At 36.9% G+C, this 19383-nt stretch overlaps 1 protein-coding gene across 1 annotated transcript in view; it reads left to right on the top strand.

Moving 5' to 3' along the window:
• Positions 1-2021: 2021 nt before the first annotated feature.
• Positions 2022-19383, top strand: part of YIPF4 (Yip1 domain family member 4) — a 30119-nt gene continuing 12757 nt past the window's right edge. Inside the window, exons 1-3 of the mRNA XM_036931620.2 lie at positions 2022-2326; positions 12837-12990; positions 14553-14724. Of these exons, the coding sequence (XP_036787515.1) occupies positions 2248-2326; positions 12837-12990; positions 14553-14724 (405 nt within the window). The 5' untranslated portion in view covers positions 2022-2247. The remainder of the gene's footprint in view (positions 2327-12836; positions 12991-14552; positions 14725-19383) is intronic.

Here is a 19383-nt window from a genome sequence, read left to right as displayed (position 1 = left end):
CAAGGTGGAACGGAAGTCAAGAGAACATTTTGAAAAGGAGAGAACGTTCAGTGTCAACTCCTACGGAGGGATTAAGTAAGTTAAACACTCCCATGTGTAGACTAAGCTGGTATGAATAGGAATTAGTGGATGATTAGTAAATGGGAATGTACTGAGGGTACATTTTTTCTTTTTTTTCCAGCTTTATTGAGATATAATGGATGTACAACATTATGTAAATTTAACACATACAACCAAATGAATTGATATATGTATACAGAAGGTCCCCAATTTACAATGGTTTGACTTAAAATTTTCTGAAGAATGTGATCAGAGTCTAAAGAACTTGTGGGACACCATCAAGTGGGCCAATAGATATATTATGGAAATCCCAGAAATGTGGTGGGGGGCGGAGAGAGGGATAGAGAAAAATTATTTGAAAAATAATGGCTGTAGAAGTGCAGGTATAGAAAAGGGAGTGCAGGTATAGAAGGACCAGAGAAGTCACCAACCAATCGATTTGTGAAGCAAACACATTTAGCTGCTAAGGTGAGCCTGACAAGGAAAATCAGTTTATCTAGGTGGCTGGCACCTCTGCATGGCCACGCAGACCAAAGAATGTTAGGATAAGCTGGAACAATAGCATTTGTCCATTACCATGCTTGACTAAGTGCAGCTTGGAGTGCAAACACTACTGCTTCAGTTTCACCCTACAAATCTTGTGCAAGCTATTTTGAGAAATTCTAAGCTGAAGGCAAACAAGGAAAGTAATTCTAGGAATCATAATCCCAATTTAACTAAATTGGCCCACTACAAATGATGACATCCCTCAAGTCTTTACTCAAATGTCAATTTCATTTTGCCTATCTTGACCATCATCCTATTTTAAATTGCAATTTATCTCATCTCCTTTGAAGGCCAGCCCTCCTTAGATTGCCCTTTAAGTGTTAGTGTTCCTGAGAGTATCATTCTTGGCACACTTCTCTCATTCAGCACAACTCCTCCTGAGCAATCTCACCTGTACTCATTGATGCAATTTCCAACCATGTACCGATGACTACAGTGCTATACCTCCAGTTCAGAACTCTACTCTGTGCAGTTACTATCCAAAGAATAACCAGAGAAAATAAACTTTTCTACTCTTTCAGTTTATTGTATTTGGTTTTTGCCCCTTGAAATAAACTCTAAATTACCATTTATACTTAAAAAAAAAAAAAGAATAACCAGGGAGCTCAACCTGCATTTTCTCAAACTAATGGTGTCCAAAACTTTCCCTCACCAAACCAACTCCTTTTCTTTATTGTCTCACTTCATGAATACTTCCAACTATCTAAGCAAGAAGCGTTAAGTCACCCTAGAATCTTTCCTATTCTTCACTTCAGTCTCTTCCCATTGATCACTAAGTCTTGTGGATTCTTAAACTTAATATATCTCATATGTTTCCTCTTTCCTATCCCCAATGCTGCATCCCTATTCCAAGACATACATACATTTCTGTAAAAGCCTCATACAAATCTCTACTCTCCTACTTAAAACATTCACTATTGTGGGTATTTTAAATAATCATTCTAACAAGGATATCTGATATGTCACTCCTTTGCTCTAATTCCTTTAATGGTTCCCCCTACATTTGCAGACAAAAATTTAATCTTTAAAAAAATTAATACAGAACTATTCACGATCTTTTCTTTACCTGCTCACGCAATTTCATCTGTAGAAATGGCTACAGATTAAGTAAGGGCTACAGAATCTTGGAATCCTTAGGCCAGGAATAACTCCAAGAAACGTTCCTACTTCTAAAATTCCTTAAGCTAATCAGTTAACAAGATACGTTGGAAACAGGCAAAGAAAAGCCATAAAGAGATGAGTCTTAAAGGAAAAAAGAACAGACAAGAGAGCACGCAAAAGCACTGCACGAATTACCAATGAACTTCCCGTCTTGCGGAAACTTCCGGTATCAGCAACAAGGAGACCCAATCAAAACCTCTCTCGGGGAGCCAATGGGGGAGCACATTACAAAGAGCCAATCCAAGCGGTGCTGTCACTGTTATGGTCCTGTCAGGGCTCGGGCGTCGTGGTGTTTGGGCTGTCGCCACCGAGAGGACTTCGCTGGGGCCGTCTCTGGGGACAGCCCCTCTCCGGCCTCGCTACCAGCCTGCGCTTCCCGAGTCGCGGGCCGCACCGTGAGGCGCGTGTGCGGGTTGGCGCCGCGGGGCGTGGGCACAGCCGCAGCCGCCGCGTCTGTCGCCGGCTCGGAGGGGCCGCGAGATGCAGCCTCCCGGCCCGCCCCCGGCGTATTCTCCCACCAACGGAGACTTCACCTTTGTCTCCTCAGCTGACGCGGAAGGTGAGACTGAGCCCCAGGAAGGCCTGTCACCGCGGACGCCGGGCTGGACGCGGTGGCGTCTCTGTGGTGCTGGGGCGTCTGTGGCCGGTGGGGACGGGTGGGAAGGTGCCTGTGACTCAGTCCCTGCCCGGCCTTCCGAGAGGCCCGAGAGGCCGAGGGAGGACTGGTGGTGCGCTTTACAAGTCACTCAGCTTCTGGCTTTGCCCGCAACGTCTGGTGGCACGTTTTCCTGGGTGACTTACCTACCAGAGATGGACCTGCACACATCACTTAACATTTTTTTATATTTTTATTTGTTGGTATCATTAATGTACAATTCTTGAACAACATTATGGTTACTAGACTCCCCCCATTATCAAGTCTGCCCCACTACAGTCACTGTCCATCAACGTAGTAAGATGCTATAGAATCATTACTTGTCTTCTTTGTATATATTGCCTTTCCCGTGCCCCCACCACCACATTATGTGTGCTAATCGTAAAGCTCCATTTTCCCCCTTATCCCTCCCTTCCCACCCACCCTCCCCAGTCCCTTTCCCTTTGGTAACTGTTAGTCCATTCTTGGGTTCTGTGGGTCTGCTGCTGTTTTGTTCCTTCAGTTTTTTCTTTGTTCTTATACTCCAGAGATAAGTGAAATCATTTAATACTTGTCTTTCTCTGCCTGGCTTATTTCACTGAGCATAATACCCTCTAGCTCCATCCATGTTGTTGCAAATGGTAGGATTTGTGTTCTTCTTATGGCTGAATAATATTCCATTGTGTATATGTACCACATCTTCTTTATCCATTCATCTACTGATGGATACTTAGGTTGCTTCCATTTCTTGGCTTTTGTAAATAGTGCTGCGATAAACATAGGAGTGCATATGTCTTTCAAACTGGGCTGCTGCATTCTTAGGGTAAATTCCTAGGAGTGGAATTCCTGGGTCAAATGGTATGTCTATTTTTAGTTTTTTGTGGAACCTCCATACTGCTTTCCACAATGGTTGAACTAGTTTACATTCCCACCAGCAGTGTAGGAGGGTTCCCCTTTCTCCATATCCTCGCCAACATTTACAACACTTAACATTTTATTTTTGAAATGACTGTGTTGCAGAACAGGGAGGGTTGGATTGGCTAGGGTGGGTGGCGAAGAATGAAAACGAGGAAGGACACCTGTGTTCCTGTTACTTGTCAGTAGATAACTTTTTCTGGGATTAGATTCGGCTCTGCAAATACTAACTTCCGTCGAGGAGTTTGTGTTTTTATGGAATCTGATATCTTGCCTGCGTCCCAGTTTTCCTTCTGTTTTGTAGTGTTTGACCTCAGTATTCAGAGAAGGGGGCCCAGGTGTATTTGAAACTTCTTGTAATCCAGCTAGGTGCTCCCAATAGCTTCTGCAGATTTCCTTGTACTGTTTTGAGGAAGCAGTTGTGCTGGAGATATTTATCTCTCCAGAAAATTTGCACAGGAAAATTTGTTTTCCTCTTCTGTTCCTTACCAGACTCTTTGTAACCAGAATCTTACTGTGCTAGTCGTTTTCAAATTTTACTTTTATTAGACTTTGTACACCGGTTATATCTTCCATTGACCAGACTTACTGCTCGTTTTGAAAAAAAATTATACTTAGCTATAGACATCTCAGTCTAGAGCCTCAGTTTTATTATAAAATACGGGAGTAATAAAGCTCAGCGGGATTCTTACAAAGAGCAAACAAGTCGTTTGGTTAAAATACCCTGTACATTTATGCAGTACAATGTGATACACATGAAGATATTATTAGACCTATAGCTATCCTCTTCTGTATACCCTTGGATATATCCTGGGAGGCTGTATGGAGAAGTTTGTATAAACTTTAGGAATTTTACTAATCTGGGTTTCTTGGTTTACTATATGGAGTCAATAGGTTAGGTTGTTATATTATTCTGTCAGAAAACTTCAGTTAAAATCCCATCTCTCAGTAAATAAATGTGATATTGGGCAAATTACATAGCTTCTGTAAGCTTCTATTTTGTCACCTGTAAAATGAAAACCACATGTAAGAGTAGTTGAGAATTATTTGGGATAATGTGTATAAAAGCATGGTCCATAAGTACAAGTTAAAAGAATGAGAACTGTGGGTAAATAAGACATTAAATGAATTAACAAATGAATAGTAAAATCCAGGCTGAATATTCAAGTCTATGATGTAAAACTGCATCCAAAAGCAGTAATGAAATGCATGTGTGTATAAATGCAAGAATGTAATAATACTATTACATATATATATATGTAAATTGTAGTGTAAGTGTCTTAATGGCAGTCCTTTGACTTTATTTTCTATCAGACAAATAAGTAATTCTTTACCTGCTTTATGTCCACACATAAGCAGCATTGGCATTACCTGGGCAGTTAGAAATACAGAATCTGCCTTCATCATAATTTGTCTTTTAATAGGATCCTTAGGTGATTCATATGCACATTAATGCTTGAGAAGCACTGATATAGAATGTTGTGAGAGATCAGAAGAGGGAGAAATTTTTTCTAGCTGGAAGATCAGGGACAGTTTAATAGAGGTGGTATTTTGCCCAACTTTACAGGATAGGTAATGTTTTGTATATGTAGGATGGAGGGAGTTCCTCCGTGTGCGAGGGACTGCACGTGAGAGACTGAATATGAGGAAGTCTCTGACACCAATAAATTGTCTAATAAAGAGATAAAAGAAATTTCATTGTACATAATAAATGCTGTAAAAAATATGGTTCAAAGAGGAAGTGGTTAACAGTGAGGGAAGGGATCAAGGAAGTCTTCAGAGACAGATGGGGTATATTTGAAGGATAAATAGGAATTCTTTATATTGAAAAGGGGGAAGAGCATTCACTTAAGAACTGTACAAGTCCAATAATTGGTGGAGGCAATCCCTGTATCTTACACTTCTCAGTCTTCACAAACCTAAAACAATGCTGATTTATACCATGAGCTCCTTGGTGTTAGAAGCAGTGCTTTTCTGCCTGCCAGTATCATACCCACTGCCTAGCATGGAAGCTGGCATATAGCAGGAACTCAATAAATGTTTGATGAATAAATGACTACATGATACTTTTTAAGATAAAGGTATTGTGCTGCTAGAACTAAAGCCAACATTAATTCAATAGAAATTCAGCAAGTAATTGGAAAGAGCATGGGCAGAGATAACTAGAGAAGAAAGATAATCTAAGCCATCCAGTAGCCATTTTCCCATGCTCATATTTACATACCTCTAAATATTTTTGTATCTGTATTGAAATATTCATCTTTCCTCCAAATCTTAAAGGAAAACTTGCTTTATTCCTTTTTAAGATAAGCCATTACTAGTGCTTTTATTTCCCTATCTCCCTGCCTCCTTTGAAATTTTCCTTTCTCTTCTCTATTTTTCTCTCTAGCATTTTTTATTTCTCCTCTGTTTCTTCCATCTCTACTATGACTCACAGGTCAGCTCCTAATTAGTAGAATTTTTAACTAAATCTACTACTTCCCCTTTTCTTTATTTTCACTGTTAAATTATCTCTGTTATTTACTATTTCCTCAGCACCCAGGTATCCATACCATTCTTTTAGAACTTCACTTCCTTCCTATCAGCTACAGAAGTCTTAAGTAGTGTTTCCCAAATGGGAATAGTTCCATGACAACGTTAAGTTTGGTAAATCATGTGTTAGTAAGCTAAGTTAAGTCAGTTTCCTTAATGCAGAATTCCCAGAACCTTTACTAGGCCAACCAGTATTATTAGTTCTGAAACTCAAAGTGGGGTTGTATGTAGTATGTAGGGTTTTCCAAATTTAGTGAACATCAAAAGCCTTTCGTGGAGAGTATCTCATAGGATCCAGATTCCACAGAACCTGCATAAAGAAATACCTGCCTATAAAATACTTCCCCTCTCCCACTCACCCAATATTTACGCTTCTAACAATTTGTCCCTAACCTCTCTTCCACACCTTTTGGAGATGGTCTCCGTGCCTATCATAAGCCTTGGGCTTCCATGCCTTTTTGTTCCTGCCATTGCTTTTCCTTGGAATGATTTCTCATTCCTCTGTTCGTTCAGCTGTCCCTCATAGCTAAATTTGAGTTTTACCTTCATACATCCTTCCTGACCACCTCTCTGATAGCTTAGACCTCTTTACTGCTATGGCCCAAATGATCACTTGGCGATATGCATTGTTCTTTGTCTACAGAAGAATGAGTTTTCAGTACTAATAGGGGTTTGTATCACATCTTACCTCTTTTTTTTATTGAGGTATAATTCACGTATGATAAACTTTACCCTTTAAAGCATACAGGCTTTAGAAGGGCTTTTAGATCATTCATAAAGTTGTGTAGTCATCACCACTATCTAATCCTAGAACATTTTCATTACTCCAAAAAGAAGCTCTGTACCCATTTTCAGTCATTTTCCATTCCCCGCCATGCCTCCTGGCCCCTAGCAGCCACTAAACTACTTTCTGTCTCTATAGGTTCACCTGTTCTGGACATTTCATATAACAACATAACAGCATAACATACTATAATATGTGACCTTTTGTGCCTGGCTTCTTTTGCTTAGCAAGTCTTCAAGATTTGTCCATTTTGCAGCATGAATCTTTCTGGCTGAATAATATTCCATTGTTTGAATGTACTAGCGATTAGATTTTAAACTCCCCAAAGTATCTCTTCTTTATATTATCCTCAGGGCATTAAAACAATTAATAATCCATAAATATTTATTGGTGGGTTAATTGGTCAACATGAAAAATGAAGAAAGTAGTAAAATGAAAATGACTTAATATTTGTGATATAGTTCCTCCAAAGGCCAGAAACTTGTGTCTAGTCTTCCCCTCAATTTCTCATATTCAGTTAGTTTTTGAATAATTTCAGAATAGCTCCAGAATAGCCATATAATTAATCTATTCTTCCATCTCTACTGACATTACCTTAGTTCGAGTCCTTACTGTTTCTCTTCTGTATTCCTTACTGCAGCCTCCTGACTATACTTCCTGCTCAAATCTCTCCCCTCTCATATCAGTCCTCTTTAATGCAGCTCAGATTGTTTCCAAAATAGAGTTAATTTTATGTTTGCTTTATTAAAAGCCTTTAATGTCATTTCTTGATTTAAGCTCTATGGAGTTATTTGCCCTTCCCTTAATTCATTCATTCAACCAGAACATGTTTGTTGTTGCCTGCTATTGGCCAGACACTATGATAAGTAATGGGGATATATGTTCAGAACAAAATACAACAGAACACTTAGTTCCTGCCATCATAGAACTTAGAAACATTAACCAATCACACCAAAACATATTATTATTATCAGTGATGAATGCTGTGGAGACAAAATCCAGGAGACTATGAAAGGAACCTAGTCTAGTCTGAGAGGTCAAAGAAAATTTCCTTAAGCAAGTATATTTGAGAACTGAAGATTGGCATTTAATTATCTGAAGTTAGAAGATACAGTCTGGTACAAAGTCCTTGAGGTAAAAGGGGTCCTGTTTCATTAAAAAAATTGAAGAGTCTTGAGATGGCTAGAGTGTAGGGTCCAGATGGGAAAGGGGTAGAAAATTGTTTGAAGAAGTAGAAGGGTGTGTAGAGATTTTTGGACTTGAGCTGAAAAAGCAGAGGGAGGACACTGAAGGATTTTAAACGCAAGAGTGGAAGATTTGCATTTTTAAAAGATTGTCCTGGCTATGGTTAGAATGGATTGGAAGGAGACAAGAATGATTAGGGAGACAGCAGTTAGGAGACCATTATAGTCATGCAGGCAGGGGGTGGTAGTTTGCACTGGTGATAGAAATGAGAAAAGTGGACAGCTTCAAAAAATATTTACGGGTGTAAGTAATAAAATTTAGTGGTGGGTTGGATGGAGCAGGGAGCATAAGAATGAAAGAAACTGTCAAGGATAATTAAGCTGCCTGTTTATAATGCTGGTGGATAGTGGTACCATTTACTGAAATAAGAAAGACTTTCAATATCAAGAATTCTGTTTTGGAATATTGAGTTTTAGATGCTTTTGACATACTTCAAGAAAACAAACTGACAATTTATTACATAAGTCTACAAAAGATAACGGTTCAAATATATTGCTCTTTGAGCTCATCTTTCCTCAATTTTCTTAACCCTGTCGTAATCTAAATGTTCATATCCCCCCACCCCCAAATTCGTATGTTGAAATACTAAAGCCCAGTGTGAGTTATTTGGGAGAGTGGGGCACTTTGAGAACTACTAGGGTCATGAAGGTGGAGTCCTCATAAGTGGGATTCCTGCTCTTATAAAAAAAGACTACACAGAGCTCCTTACTTCCTTTTGCCATGTGAGGATACACAAAGTCAGCAAGCTGGAAGGGGGCCCTTATCTGTTCATGCTGACCCTCTGATCTTGGGCTTCCAGCCTCCAAAACTGTGAGAAATAAATTTCTATTGTTTATAAGCCACCTAGACTATGTTATTTTGTTATAGCAGCCCAAATAGACTAAGACACTCCTATATAAAAATGACAATATCTATAATTCATAGTACATTACTGTGATCAGTAAACTGTAAATATAATCAATAATTATTGTCAATGTTCTTTTGAGTAAGTGATACTTTGTGTTAATCTGTTAAGGTAGCCAAACATTTAGCTTACTCTTTGTGGGAAATTACTTTCCCAGAAAGGATATCATTTCCAGTACAAGCTAGTAGTGTAGATGGAGGAATCTTTAGTTTACTTTTAGAATTTTCCTACTTGATTAAAAAAAATTATATCCATGTAGCTATGATCACAGATATCTTCTATATAGTAGGCTAATGAGTATGATAGATGATGCATAATTGGTGCAAGAATAGCTTTTCTTCTCTATTTAAAAATTACAAGTGACTTTTAAGGCAATCGTTCTTGGGAGGAATAAAACAGGTAGTTAAGCAAGGTTTATCTTTTTTTAAAAAAAAATTAATCTATTTCTTTGTTTTCATAAATTTTAAACTCATAAGGCATTACACAAACCTATAAATGTGATAAAATTGCATAGAACTGTACACACATACAAAAAACTGCTGGAAAACTGGTAATATCTGAATAATACAGCATTGTCAATGTATACTGTTGTGTGTATATACAACATATACTATACTAAATAGTCTTGTTAGTTATATATGATGGTACCCATAGGAGGAGACTGCGTGAAGAGTATATGTAACTTCTCTGTTCTGTTTTTGTAACTCTGTGAATCTATAATTATTTCAGAAAAAAAAGTTAAAAGATTCATAAGGCAGACAAAAGAGATTTTCTGTTAACTGGTTTATGAAAAAATGGGATTTAGTTTTTCTAAAGGTAGGCACAGGAGATTTAACTGATTTTCATTATATAACGTACAATATGAAAGTTTACTGACAATATTAAATAATAAGGCTACTAAACCATAAATCAAAACAACAGGAATAAAAAAAAATTTTTATACAAGGCTTTTATGGAGTAACATGATCAAGCTCCAGTATAGGTCTAAAAATTTTAAAATCATTCTATTTGTATTGTTTTCTTGAGCTCTTTCATGGGCTATATGTGCATTGAAATGTTTTTATAACTAAAATGGAACAGTGGAATTTTTCCCTTTAGTGTGAAACTTGTGCTTGTTTTCTTTTTGTCACACAAATGCTCAGTTGTGGCTTAGACTTAAGGACATGTGGATTTCATTTTCAAATGAAATGAGATGATTTTTGTCTTTGCTCTTGTTGCTTGTTAAATAAGAAAAAGCTTCTTCGCATATTTAAGAAGTTGATGAGTGCCAGCAAAATGTTTATTGTTCATTGCAGGATAATTTTCTTCACAGAAATCTAGGAGTTGTCTAGGGGCAGATCAGTAAATCTCATCCTGAGTATATTGTCAGACTCCACTGACTGAGTTCTTCCTCATCTCAAAGTGGAGTTCACAGGCTAAGTAGAAGATTCAGGGGAAGGATACCTCAGTATATATTCAGTAATATACTTGAATTGAAAGGGAGGGAGAATTAATTGTTAAATTTTGTTCTGCAGTTTTTCCAGGCAGCTTTCAATTAAACTTGAAACTTACGGATATTCTTCACTCGAAGCTCAAAAGCAGTGGAAACATTTTTTAGGTTTCCTTTTACAGTAGATTTTTTTCAGAAGACTATTTCTTTTAAATCCAATTATATTTGTTATTATCTCTACATTGTTTTTTTACTTAGAATGAAGAATGTTATAAATAATGTCATAGGAAAGAATTAATTAAAAATTAGTGTTTTATAATATAATTCCGGATATTTATGCTAGAGTTGACAACCAAACTGGCTGGTTCTTAGGCTGATTTAACTTAAAACCAGCTGTGCTCTTGGAGTGATTTGTACTCTTTCCTTTTTTTCTGACATTATTCTTTACTTATTAACTTGCTAACATGGTAGGCTAACCATCAATTTTTTAGACTTCTCTGCTGCTTTTTCGTACCCACATCTAATTGTGTCTTGGGAGCACTGGGGAATGTGCCAAACTGTTCTTGCTAGCATTCCTACATATGTCTATGATTTTTTTCCTACTTTGCATGGGATGGAAGTGCTACAATATAATAAGCTAAAGATACCTTTTTTGAGGTTCTATGCTATGACAAACTGCTAAACATATACAATTCTTTATCATAGCGTTCCTTAGCACTATAATTTATATATCCTTTTTTTTGGTTTAGATTAAGGACTTCAAGTACAGCCCTTAGTAGATGCCAGGAAACAGTTAAGGTCCTTTCCTGTTTCATAATTCCAAAACCTTTAATATCACTGCTGTACTAATGACTTCCTGATCTAAATCTTGCTCTTATTAAAGAAAGCACTGTTTGTACCTATTGGAAATGGAATTTTTGTTCAATTTGAACTCTTTCATTTTCAAATTGGATTAAGACAAAGAAAGTAATTTTGAGAGACTTTAAATCACAAGATTCTATGACAGATTCTACAGGGACTATTTTTTTTCTATTTTAAGCTTTTTTTAATTGAAATATAGTTGACACAATAATATATTAGCTCAAGTATACAGCATAATGATTTTTTAATGATTATTATGATTATTTTTATTAAGGCATTATTGATATACAATCTTATGCTCAGGTTTCACATGAGCAACACCTGTGTGGTTACTACATGCTCTCTATTATCAAGTCCCCACCACATACCCCATTACAGTCACTGTCCATCAGCATAGTAAGATGCTATAGAGTCACTGCTTGTCTTCTCTGTATACTTCCTTCATGCCCCCCTACAGGTACTATTTTTAAACTTTAAATAGGGAAGGTGAGTGAACTCAAAAGTACTTGTATTTTATCTCTAGATGAATAAACTGCCTTATAAAAACTTTTTAGAATCATATACTGTTAAACCTGGAAAGAACTTTGAAATAGGAAACTGGGGAACAGAAGACATTAATGATTTGCTGTATTTATTAGTAGCTAAGCTAGGACTTAGCTTCAGAATGCAAACTTTACTATAAATAATTAATTGCAGGAGTTGTCACATGATACTAAGGTGTAATTAATAATTGAGCCATTCATAGATTGAAGTTTAAGCCAAAATTTTAATGGCATTTCTCAAAAGCTATCCTGGAATTTAGAGTAATGTGCAAATTAAACTCTTTTTTTTTTTTATGCTGTATCTGATCTCCAGGAAAGGAGATCCATTAGCCAAAACTGTTTTCTAAAGTACCACTTCAGATATGTGGCTTCTAGTTAACATTGATGGTTGTTTACTGGTTCCTATTGTCTGGTTTTAGAAATGTGTTTTCTTTTCCTTAGTTCCTATATGACCTCAAACAAGTCCCTTATTCCCAGTTTTTTTCAACCAGCAAATGTGGCATTTGTACTATTGTGATTATCTGAATAACCTCTCAGTCACTGAGCAGACCATGAATGGACTTTGTTTTGTAATGTAGATAACTGAATTTCTTAACCTTTTTTTCTAGAGCTGACCTAAAAAAAAACCTTTATTTTGCCCAAACTAAAGATGATTGATATAATTATATATATGAAAGATTTTTCTGAAATAGCAGGGAACTCAGACTTATCCAGAACTAAGCATTAATGTATGAAGCGTATAGCATAGATATTTGGTGATTTAAATGAAAGAATGTATGAATAAATACTTGAAAAAGTAGAGAAAAATTATCTAGTTTTCCTTTCGTAAATAAATTATTTTGAATGGTTTGTATATATACATATGTGATGCCTTTAAAAAGAATTTATATAATCACTTTATTCTGAAGCACATAATGTACATAATGGAATCCAAAATAATTTCATGGAATATATTTTGTACATATCTTCTATTTAAATTGTAAAGTTACTATTATAAATCTAGATCTGGTAGCAACCTAGCTAATTAGCTGTGAAACTATTCATATGTCTTCACCTCTCTCATCTTTCATTTTCTTGTAAGGTGTCAACTATAAGATTGTATTTATTAGCAGATATTCATAGAGATCTTCAAATGACAGTGATGTTAGTTGAATATATGCTTATGTTGGTTAAGATTCACACACTGTACCTTGGTTTATAGTTTTATCCTCTTTTCTCCTAAGATCTCAGTGGTTCAATAACATCTCCTGATGTCAAATTAAACCTTGGTGGAGATTTTATCAAAGAATCTACAGCTACTACTTTTCTGAGACAAAGAGGATATGGCTGGCTTTTGGAAGTTGAAGATGATGATCCTGAAGATAACAAGCCACTCTTGTATGTAAAAATAGTAAAATGTATTTTTCCTTTTTTAGAGCTAGTCTGTGGGATGATTATATTGTTTTATATTATTTAAAGTATGGAAAAATCTTAACCTTTTTGGTCAAAAGTTTTAGCTATTTTCAGTTTTACTAGTAATTTAAAAAACTGAAATAACAGAGTGTTTTTAACCTATTGAATAGCAAAAACTGAAAGAATCATAATCTTATGTCATATAAACATATTCCAGACTGTTAGGACTTATCTGGGTCTATAGCTGTCTCAAGTAAACATGCAAAGTAAAATGTAGGGTGCTTGGGTGCTTACTGTGGGACAGTTTAAAACAAATTAAGACTTCCAAAAAGATGACTACAAAATCTCTCCTGATCTCTCCTGTATAGAAATTCTAGAGCCGCCACTGGGAGGACTATAGGCAGCCTTTTACTTTCTTCATAATACTTGAAAACTTTTAAGTGATTGCGTATCATTTGGGACATGAAAGAAGTTAACAATTTTGCAAAGAAGAATCTAATTTTGTAAAATTGGGGCAAAACCAAGTTATTCTCTGTAGTAATTATTGGTAGATCAAGTGCTAAAACATCCTGTTTTTTTTATTAAGGTATCATTGATACACAATCTTATGAAGGTTTCACATGAGCAACATTGTGGTAACTGCATTCACCCATATTATCAGGTCTCGTCTCCCCCACAAACCTCATTGCAGTCACTGTTTATCAGCGTAGTAAGATGCTATAGAGTCACTACTTGTCTTCTCTGTGCTATACTGCCTTCTCCATGGCCCCCCTACGTTATGTGTGCTGATCATAATACCCCTTTATTCCCTTCTCCCTCCCCCCCCACCCGCCCTTTCCACCCCCTTTCTCTTTGGTAACCGCAACTCCCTTCTTGGAGTCTGTGAGTCTGTTGCTGTGAAACATTCTGTTTTTTAATGTTAATATACCATATTTCATCAAATCTATGACTCTATGGATTATAACATGCAGTTATGTTACATTTATCAATAAGAAAGAAAAAGTATCTAAGACAGCATAAAGCTAGGACATCGAAAGGTTATTTCTCAAGGATAAGTGAAAAACAATCTACCATGCAAAAAGAGACTGGATGGAAGTTTGCATGTCTCAATTTGACACTGGGTGGGCTACTGGAAGAAAAATTTCCTCTGAGACTGTAAACCCCATACCAGTTGTCATATGGGATTGCAGTCTGAATTATCAGCATAGTCTAAAAAAGTCTCAAGCAGAGAATTTTACGTAAAGTTCTCTCAAATTAATAGTACCTTTAGGAGACTGGCATAAGGAAAGGCAGACCTTGGAAGCACTTGGCTTCATTTCAGGCTGACAGCAATTCTAAGACACCAGTGATTGTGAGATGAGTCCCAACTTTAGAGATGTTGAAATGTTGAAAATGTATACCTAGAAAATATGGGACTGGAAATGCAGATGTTTTGTTAACCTGTGGAGACTTCACCATCATATTTAAACTTTTCTTAAATTTTATTTTAACTGTCTTCATTATTCCTAAGTGTGTGACTTTTAAGAATTTTTATTTTAAAATCATAGGGAGGAATTGGATATCGATCTAAAGGATATTTACTATAAAATCCGATGTGTTTTGATGCCAATGCCATCGCTTGGTTTTAATAGACAAGTGGTGAGAGACAATCCTGACTTTTGGGGTCCTCTGGCTGTTGTTCTTTTCTTTTCCATGATATCATTATATGGACAATTTAGGGTAAGTACGTCTTACTTTATACAAATTCTAAATACTTTAAGAGTCTTAAAAAAATAGCTAAATATTAACTGTAATACTATATTTGGAAAGTGCTTTATCTTTACCTATTATTTCTCACTTCTTTGTCCCTAGAACTGTTCTTAATTAAGTAAGTGGGGAGTGCCTTAGGTTGATGCTTTCCAAACTTCTCCATATCATCATTCACATAGAAAGTATTAGTTTTTGTATGGCAACTGGGTAAATGGATGGGCCTACTCCAGATGTGACCAAAGGGGCTACCCATGCCCTTTCTGATGTCCTCTCAGGATAAAGAGTTTTAAATGTAGTATTCATAATTATATTTGTATTTCTTATTCATTTTTAGTTCTGTTTTTTAAATAAACATTTTAATAAATGATGACCAGGATTCCATTAGTATTAGTTTTTTTTTTTTTTTTAAGATAATTATTTTTTATTGAAGGGTAGTTGACGCACAGTATTACATTACATTAGTTTCAAGTGTACAACACAGTGATAAAACATTTATATACATAATTCTAGGTTCCAGCTATCACCGTACCAAGCTGTTACAATATCTTGACTATATTCCTTATGCTATACATTACATCCCGGTTACTTATTTATTTTACCATTGGAAGTCTGTCCTTTTTTTTTTTTTCTGTGAGGGTATCTCTCATATTTATTGATCAAATGGTTGTTAACAACAATGAGATTCTGTATAGGGGGGTCAATGCTCAATGCACAAACATTAATCCACCCCAAGCCTAATTTTCGTCAGTCTCCAATCTTCTGAGGCATAACAAACAAGTTCTTACATGGAGAACAAATTCTTACATAATGAATAAGTTACATAGTGAACAGTACAAGGGCAGTCATCACAGAAACTTTCGGTTTTGCTCATGCATTATGAACTATAAACAGTCAGTTCAAATATGAATACTCATTTGGTTTTTATACTTGATTTATATGTGGATACCACATTTCTATATTATTATTATTTTTAATAAAATGCTGAAGTGGTAGGTAGATACAAGATAAAGGTCGAAAACATAGTTTAGTGTTGTAAGAGAGCAAATGTAGATGATCAGGTGTGTGCCTGTAGACTATGTGTTAATCCAAGCTAGACAAGGGCAATAAAACATCCACGTATGCAGAAGATTTCTCTCAGAACGGGGGGGTGAGGTTCTAAGCCTCACCTCTGTTGATCCCAAATTTCTCACCTGATGACCCCCCTGCGACTGTGCCTGTCTTAGGTTGTTCCTCCCTTGAGGAATCTTACCCGTCTCTGGCTAACCAGTCATCTTCCGTGGCCATACAGGGAAATGTTAAGTTGGTAAGTGAGAGAGAAGCCTTATTGTTTGAAATGGTTAGCTTTTTATTTCTTTGCATATTTAAGCCCTGTAGCTTCTATGCCCAGCATTTGTCTTGAGGTATCTTTACCACTTGGAAGAATTATGATACTTGGTAAATTTGATATGAGGCACGAATTCTATTTAAGGGTTGTAATTAGGAAGGAAGAAGAAAAGCTATAGAAGTAGCAGGCGGAAGAAAACATGGGAAGATTTGATTATTTCTTTGACATATCTTCTTGTAGAGTAACTTCATCATGTATAGGTTTTAAACTACTATTTAAATTGTGCACACACATTAACATAATAGGAGTATAGTTACATAACCAAAGCATATCTGTAATTACCAGCCATCTCCAGTGAAACCAAGAAAACCAGTTAGGCACCTTAGGCATTTGTGAAAACTTATCTATGATATGGTGGATATTGTCCCACTGAACTTGAACAGTCTGAGAGATATCAGACAAATTAAAACAACCCTTTCCTGGGGACTGTTCACATACCATATGTTCTTTTAACAGTAAATAGTCTGTAGTTGTAAGATTTTGGAGCGCTACAATTTGCACTTCTCCTAATTCTTGGTTGAGTTCCAACAGTATAGATCCAGTCAAATTTGTTGTTTTACTGTATGCACAGGCCAGCTTAGATATCTCCTTCTTCATTCCCATGGCAAGTCCAGGAACTGGTGGGATGAGTGCATCTACACCTGTAGCAGTGCGTGGATCTTTGTTGGGGTTTCTTGATGATCATCTTCTGGCATGAGTCTTCCAGAGAGTGCTGATGTTGGAAGTTCTCTTTCATATCGTATCTTAGTTCATTTAAGGGGTAGCCCAATTAGGCTTTGATCTTCTGTATAAACGCAAACAGACCCTTTGCCTACACTTGTATATGCCCTTTATACCCTTGTGTAGAACTCATTGGAGGTTACCACACAGGAACTGCCCTTTTTTTTTTTGTTTGTTTTGTTTTGTTTTGTTTTTGGTATCACTAATCTACACTTACATGATGAATATTATGTTTACTAGGCTCTCCCCTATATCAGGTCTCCCCTATAAAGCCCTTTACAGTCACTGTCCATCAGCATAGCAAAATGTTGTAGAATCACTACTTGCCTTCTCTGTGTTGTACAGCCCTCCCTTTTCTCCTACCCACCCCATGCATGCTAATCTTAATACGCCCCTACTTCTCCCCCCTCTTATCCCTCCCTACCCACCCATCCTCCCCAGTCCCTTTCCCTTTGGTACCTGTTAGTCCATTCTTGAGTTCTGTGATTCTGCTGCTGTTTTGTTCCTTCAGTTTTTCCTTTGTTCTTATACTCCACAGATAAGTGAAATCATTTGGTATTTCTCTTTCTCCGCTTGGCTTGTTTCACTGAGCATAATACCCTCCAGCTCCATCCATGTTGCTGCAAATGGTTGGATTTGCCTTTTTCTTCTGTCTGAGTAGTATTCCATTGTGTATATGTACCACATCTTCTTTATCCATTCATCTATCGATGGACATTTACGTTGCTTCCAATTCTTGGCTATTGTAAATAGTGCTGCGATAAACATAAGGGTGCACTTATCTTTCTCATACTTGATTGCTGCGTTCTTAGGGTAAATTCCTAGGAGTGCAATTCCTGGGTCAAATGGTAAGTCTGTTTTGAGCATTTTGATGTACCTCCATACTGCTTTCCACAATGGTTGAACTAACTTACATTCCCACCAGCAGTGTAGGAGGGTTCCCCTTTCTCCACAGCCTCGCCAACATTTGTTGTTGTTTGTCTTTTGGATGGCAGCCATCCTTACTGGTGTGAGGTGATACCTCACTGTAGTTTTAATTTGCATTTCTCTGATAATTAGTGATGTGGAGCATCTTTTCATGTGTCTGTTGGCCATCTGTATTTCTTTTTTGGAGAACTGTCTGTTCAGTTCCTCTGCCCATTTTTTAATTGGGTTATTTGTTTTTTGTTTGTTGAGGCGTGTGAGCTCTTTATATATTCTGGACGTCAAGCCTTTATCGGATGTGTCATTTTCAAATATATTCTCCCATACTGTAGGGATCCTTTTTGTTCTATTGATGGTGTCTTTTGCTGTACAGAAGCTTTTCAGCTTAATATAGTCCCACTTACTCATTTTTGCTGTTGTTTTCCTTGCCTGGGGAGATATGTTCAAGAAGAGGTCACTCATGTTTATGTCTAAGAGGTTTTTACCTATGTTTTCTTCCAAGAGTTTAATGGTTTCATGACTTACATTCAGGTCTTTGATCCATTTGGAGTTTACTTTTGTATATGGGGTTAGACAATGGTCCAGTTTCATTCTCCTACATGTAGCTGTCCAGTTTTGCCAGCACAACCTGTAGAAGAGACTGTCATTTTGCCATTGTATGTCCATGGCTCCTTTATCAAATATTAATTGACCATATATGTCTGGGTTAATGTCTGGATTCTCTAGTCTGTTCCATTGGTCTGTGGCTCTGCTCTTGTGCCAGTACCAAATTGTCTTGATTACTATGGCTTTGTAGTAGAGCTTGAAGTTGGGGGGTGAGATGCCCCCTACTTTATTCTTCTTTCTCAGGATTGCTTTGGCTATTCGGGGTCTTTGGTGTTTCCATATGAATTTTTGAATTATTTGTTCCAGTTCATTGAAGAATGTTGCTGGTAGTTTGATAGGGATTGCATCAAATCTGTATATTGCTTTGGGCAGGATGGCCATTTTGACGATATTAATTCTTCCTAGCCACGAGCATGGGATGAGTTTCCATCTGTTAGTGTCCCCTTTAATTTCTCTTAAGAGTGACTTGTAGTTTTCAGAGTATAAGTCTTTCACTTCCTTGGTTAGGTTTATTCCTAGGTATTTTATTTTTTTTGATGCAATTGTGAATGGAGTTGTTTTCCTGATTTCTCTTTCTGTTGGTTCATTGTTAGTGTATAGGAAAGCCATAGATTTCTGTGTGTTGATTTTGTGTCCTGCAACTTTGCTGTATTCCGATATCAGTTCTAGTAGTTTTGGGGTGGAGACTTTAGGGTTTTTTATGTACAGTATCTTGTCATCTGCAAATAGTGACAGTTTAACTTCTTCTTTACCAATCTGGATTCCTTGTATTTCTTTGTTTTGTCTGATTGCCGTGGCTAGGACCTCCAGTACTATGTTAAATAACAGGAGAGAGTGGGCATCCCTGTCTAGTTCCCGATCTCAGAGGAAATGCTTTCAGCTTCTCGCTGTTCAATATAATGTTGGCTGTGGGTTTATCATAGATGGCCTTTATTATGTTGAGGTACTTGCCCTCTATTCCCGTTTTGCTGAGAGTTTTTATCATGAATGGATGT

This window comes from Manis pentadactyla, chromosome 2, assembly GCF_030020395.1.
Source record: "Manis pentadactyla isolate mManPen7 chromosome 2, mManPen7.hap1, whole genome shotgun sequence".
Classification (NCBI taxonomy): domain Eukaryota; kingdom Metazoa; phylum Chordata; class Mammalia; order Pholidota; family Manidae; genus Manis; species Manis pentadactyla.
This window is presented reverse-complemented; position numbering and strand designations above follow the sequence as displayed.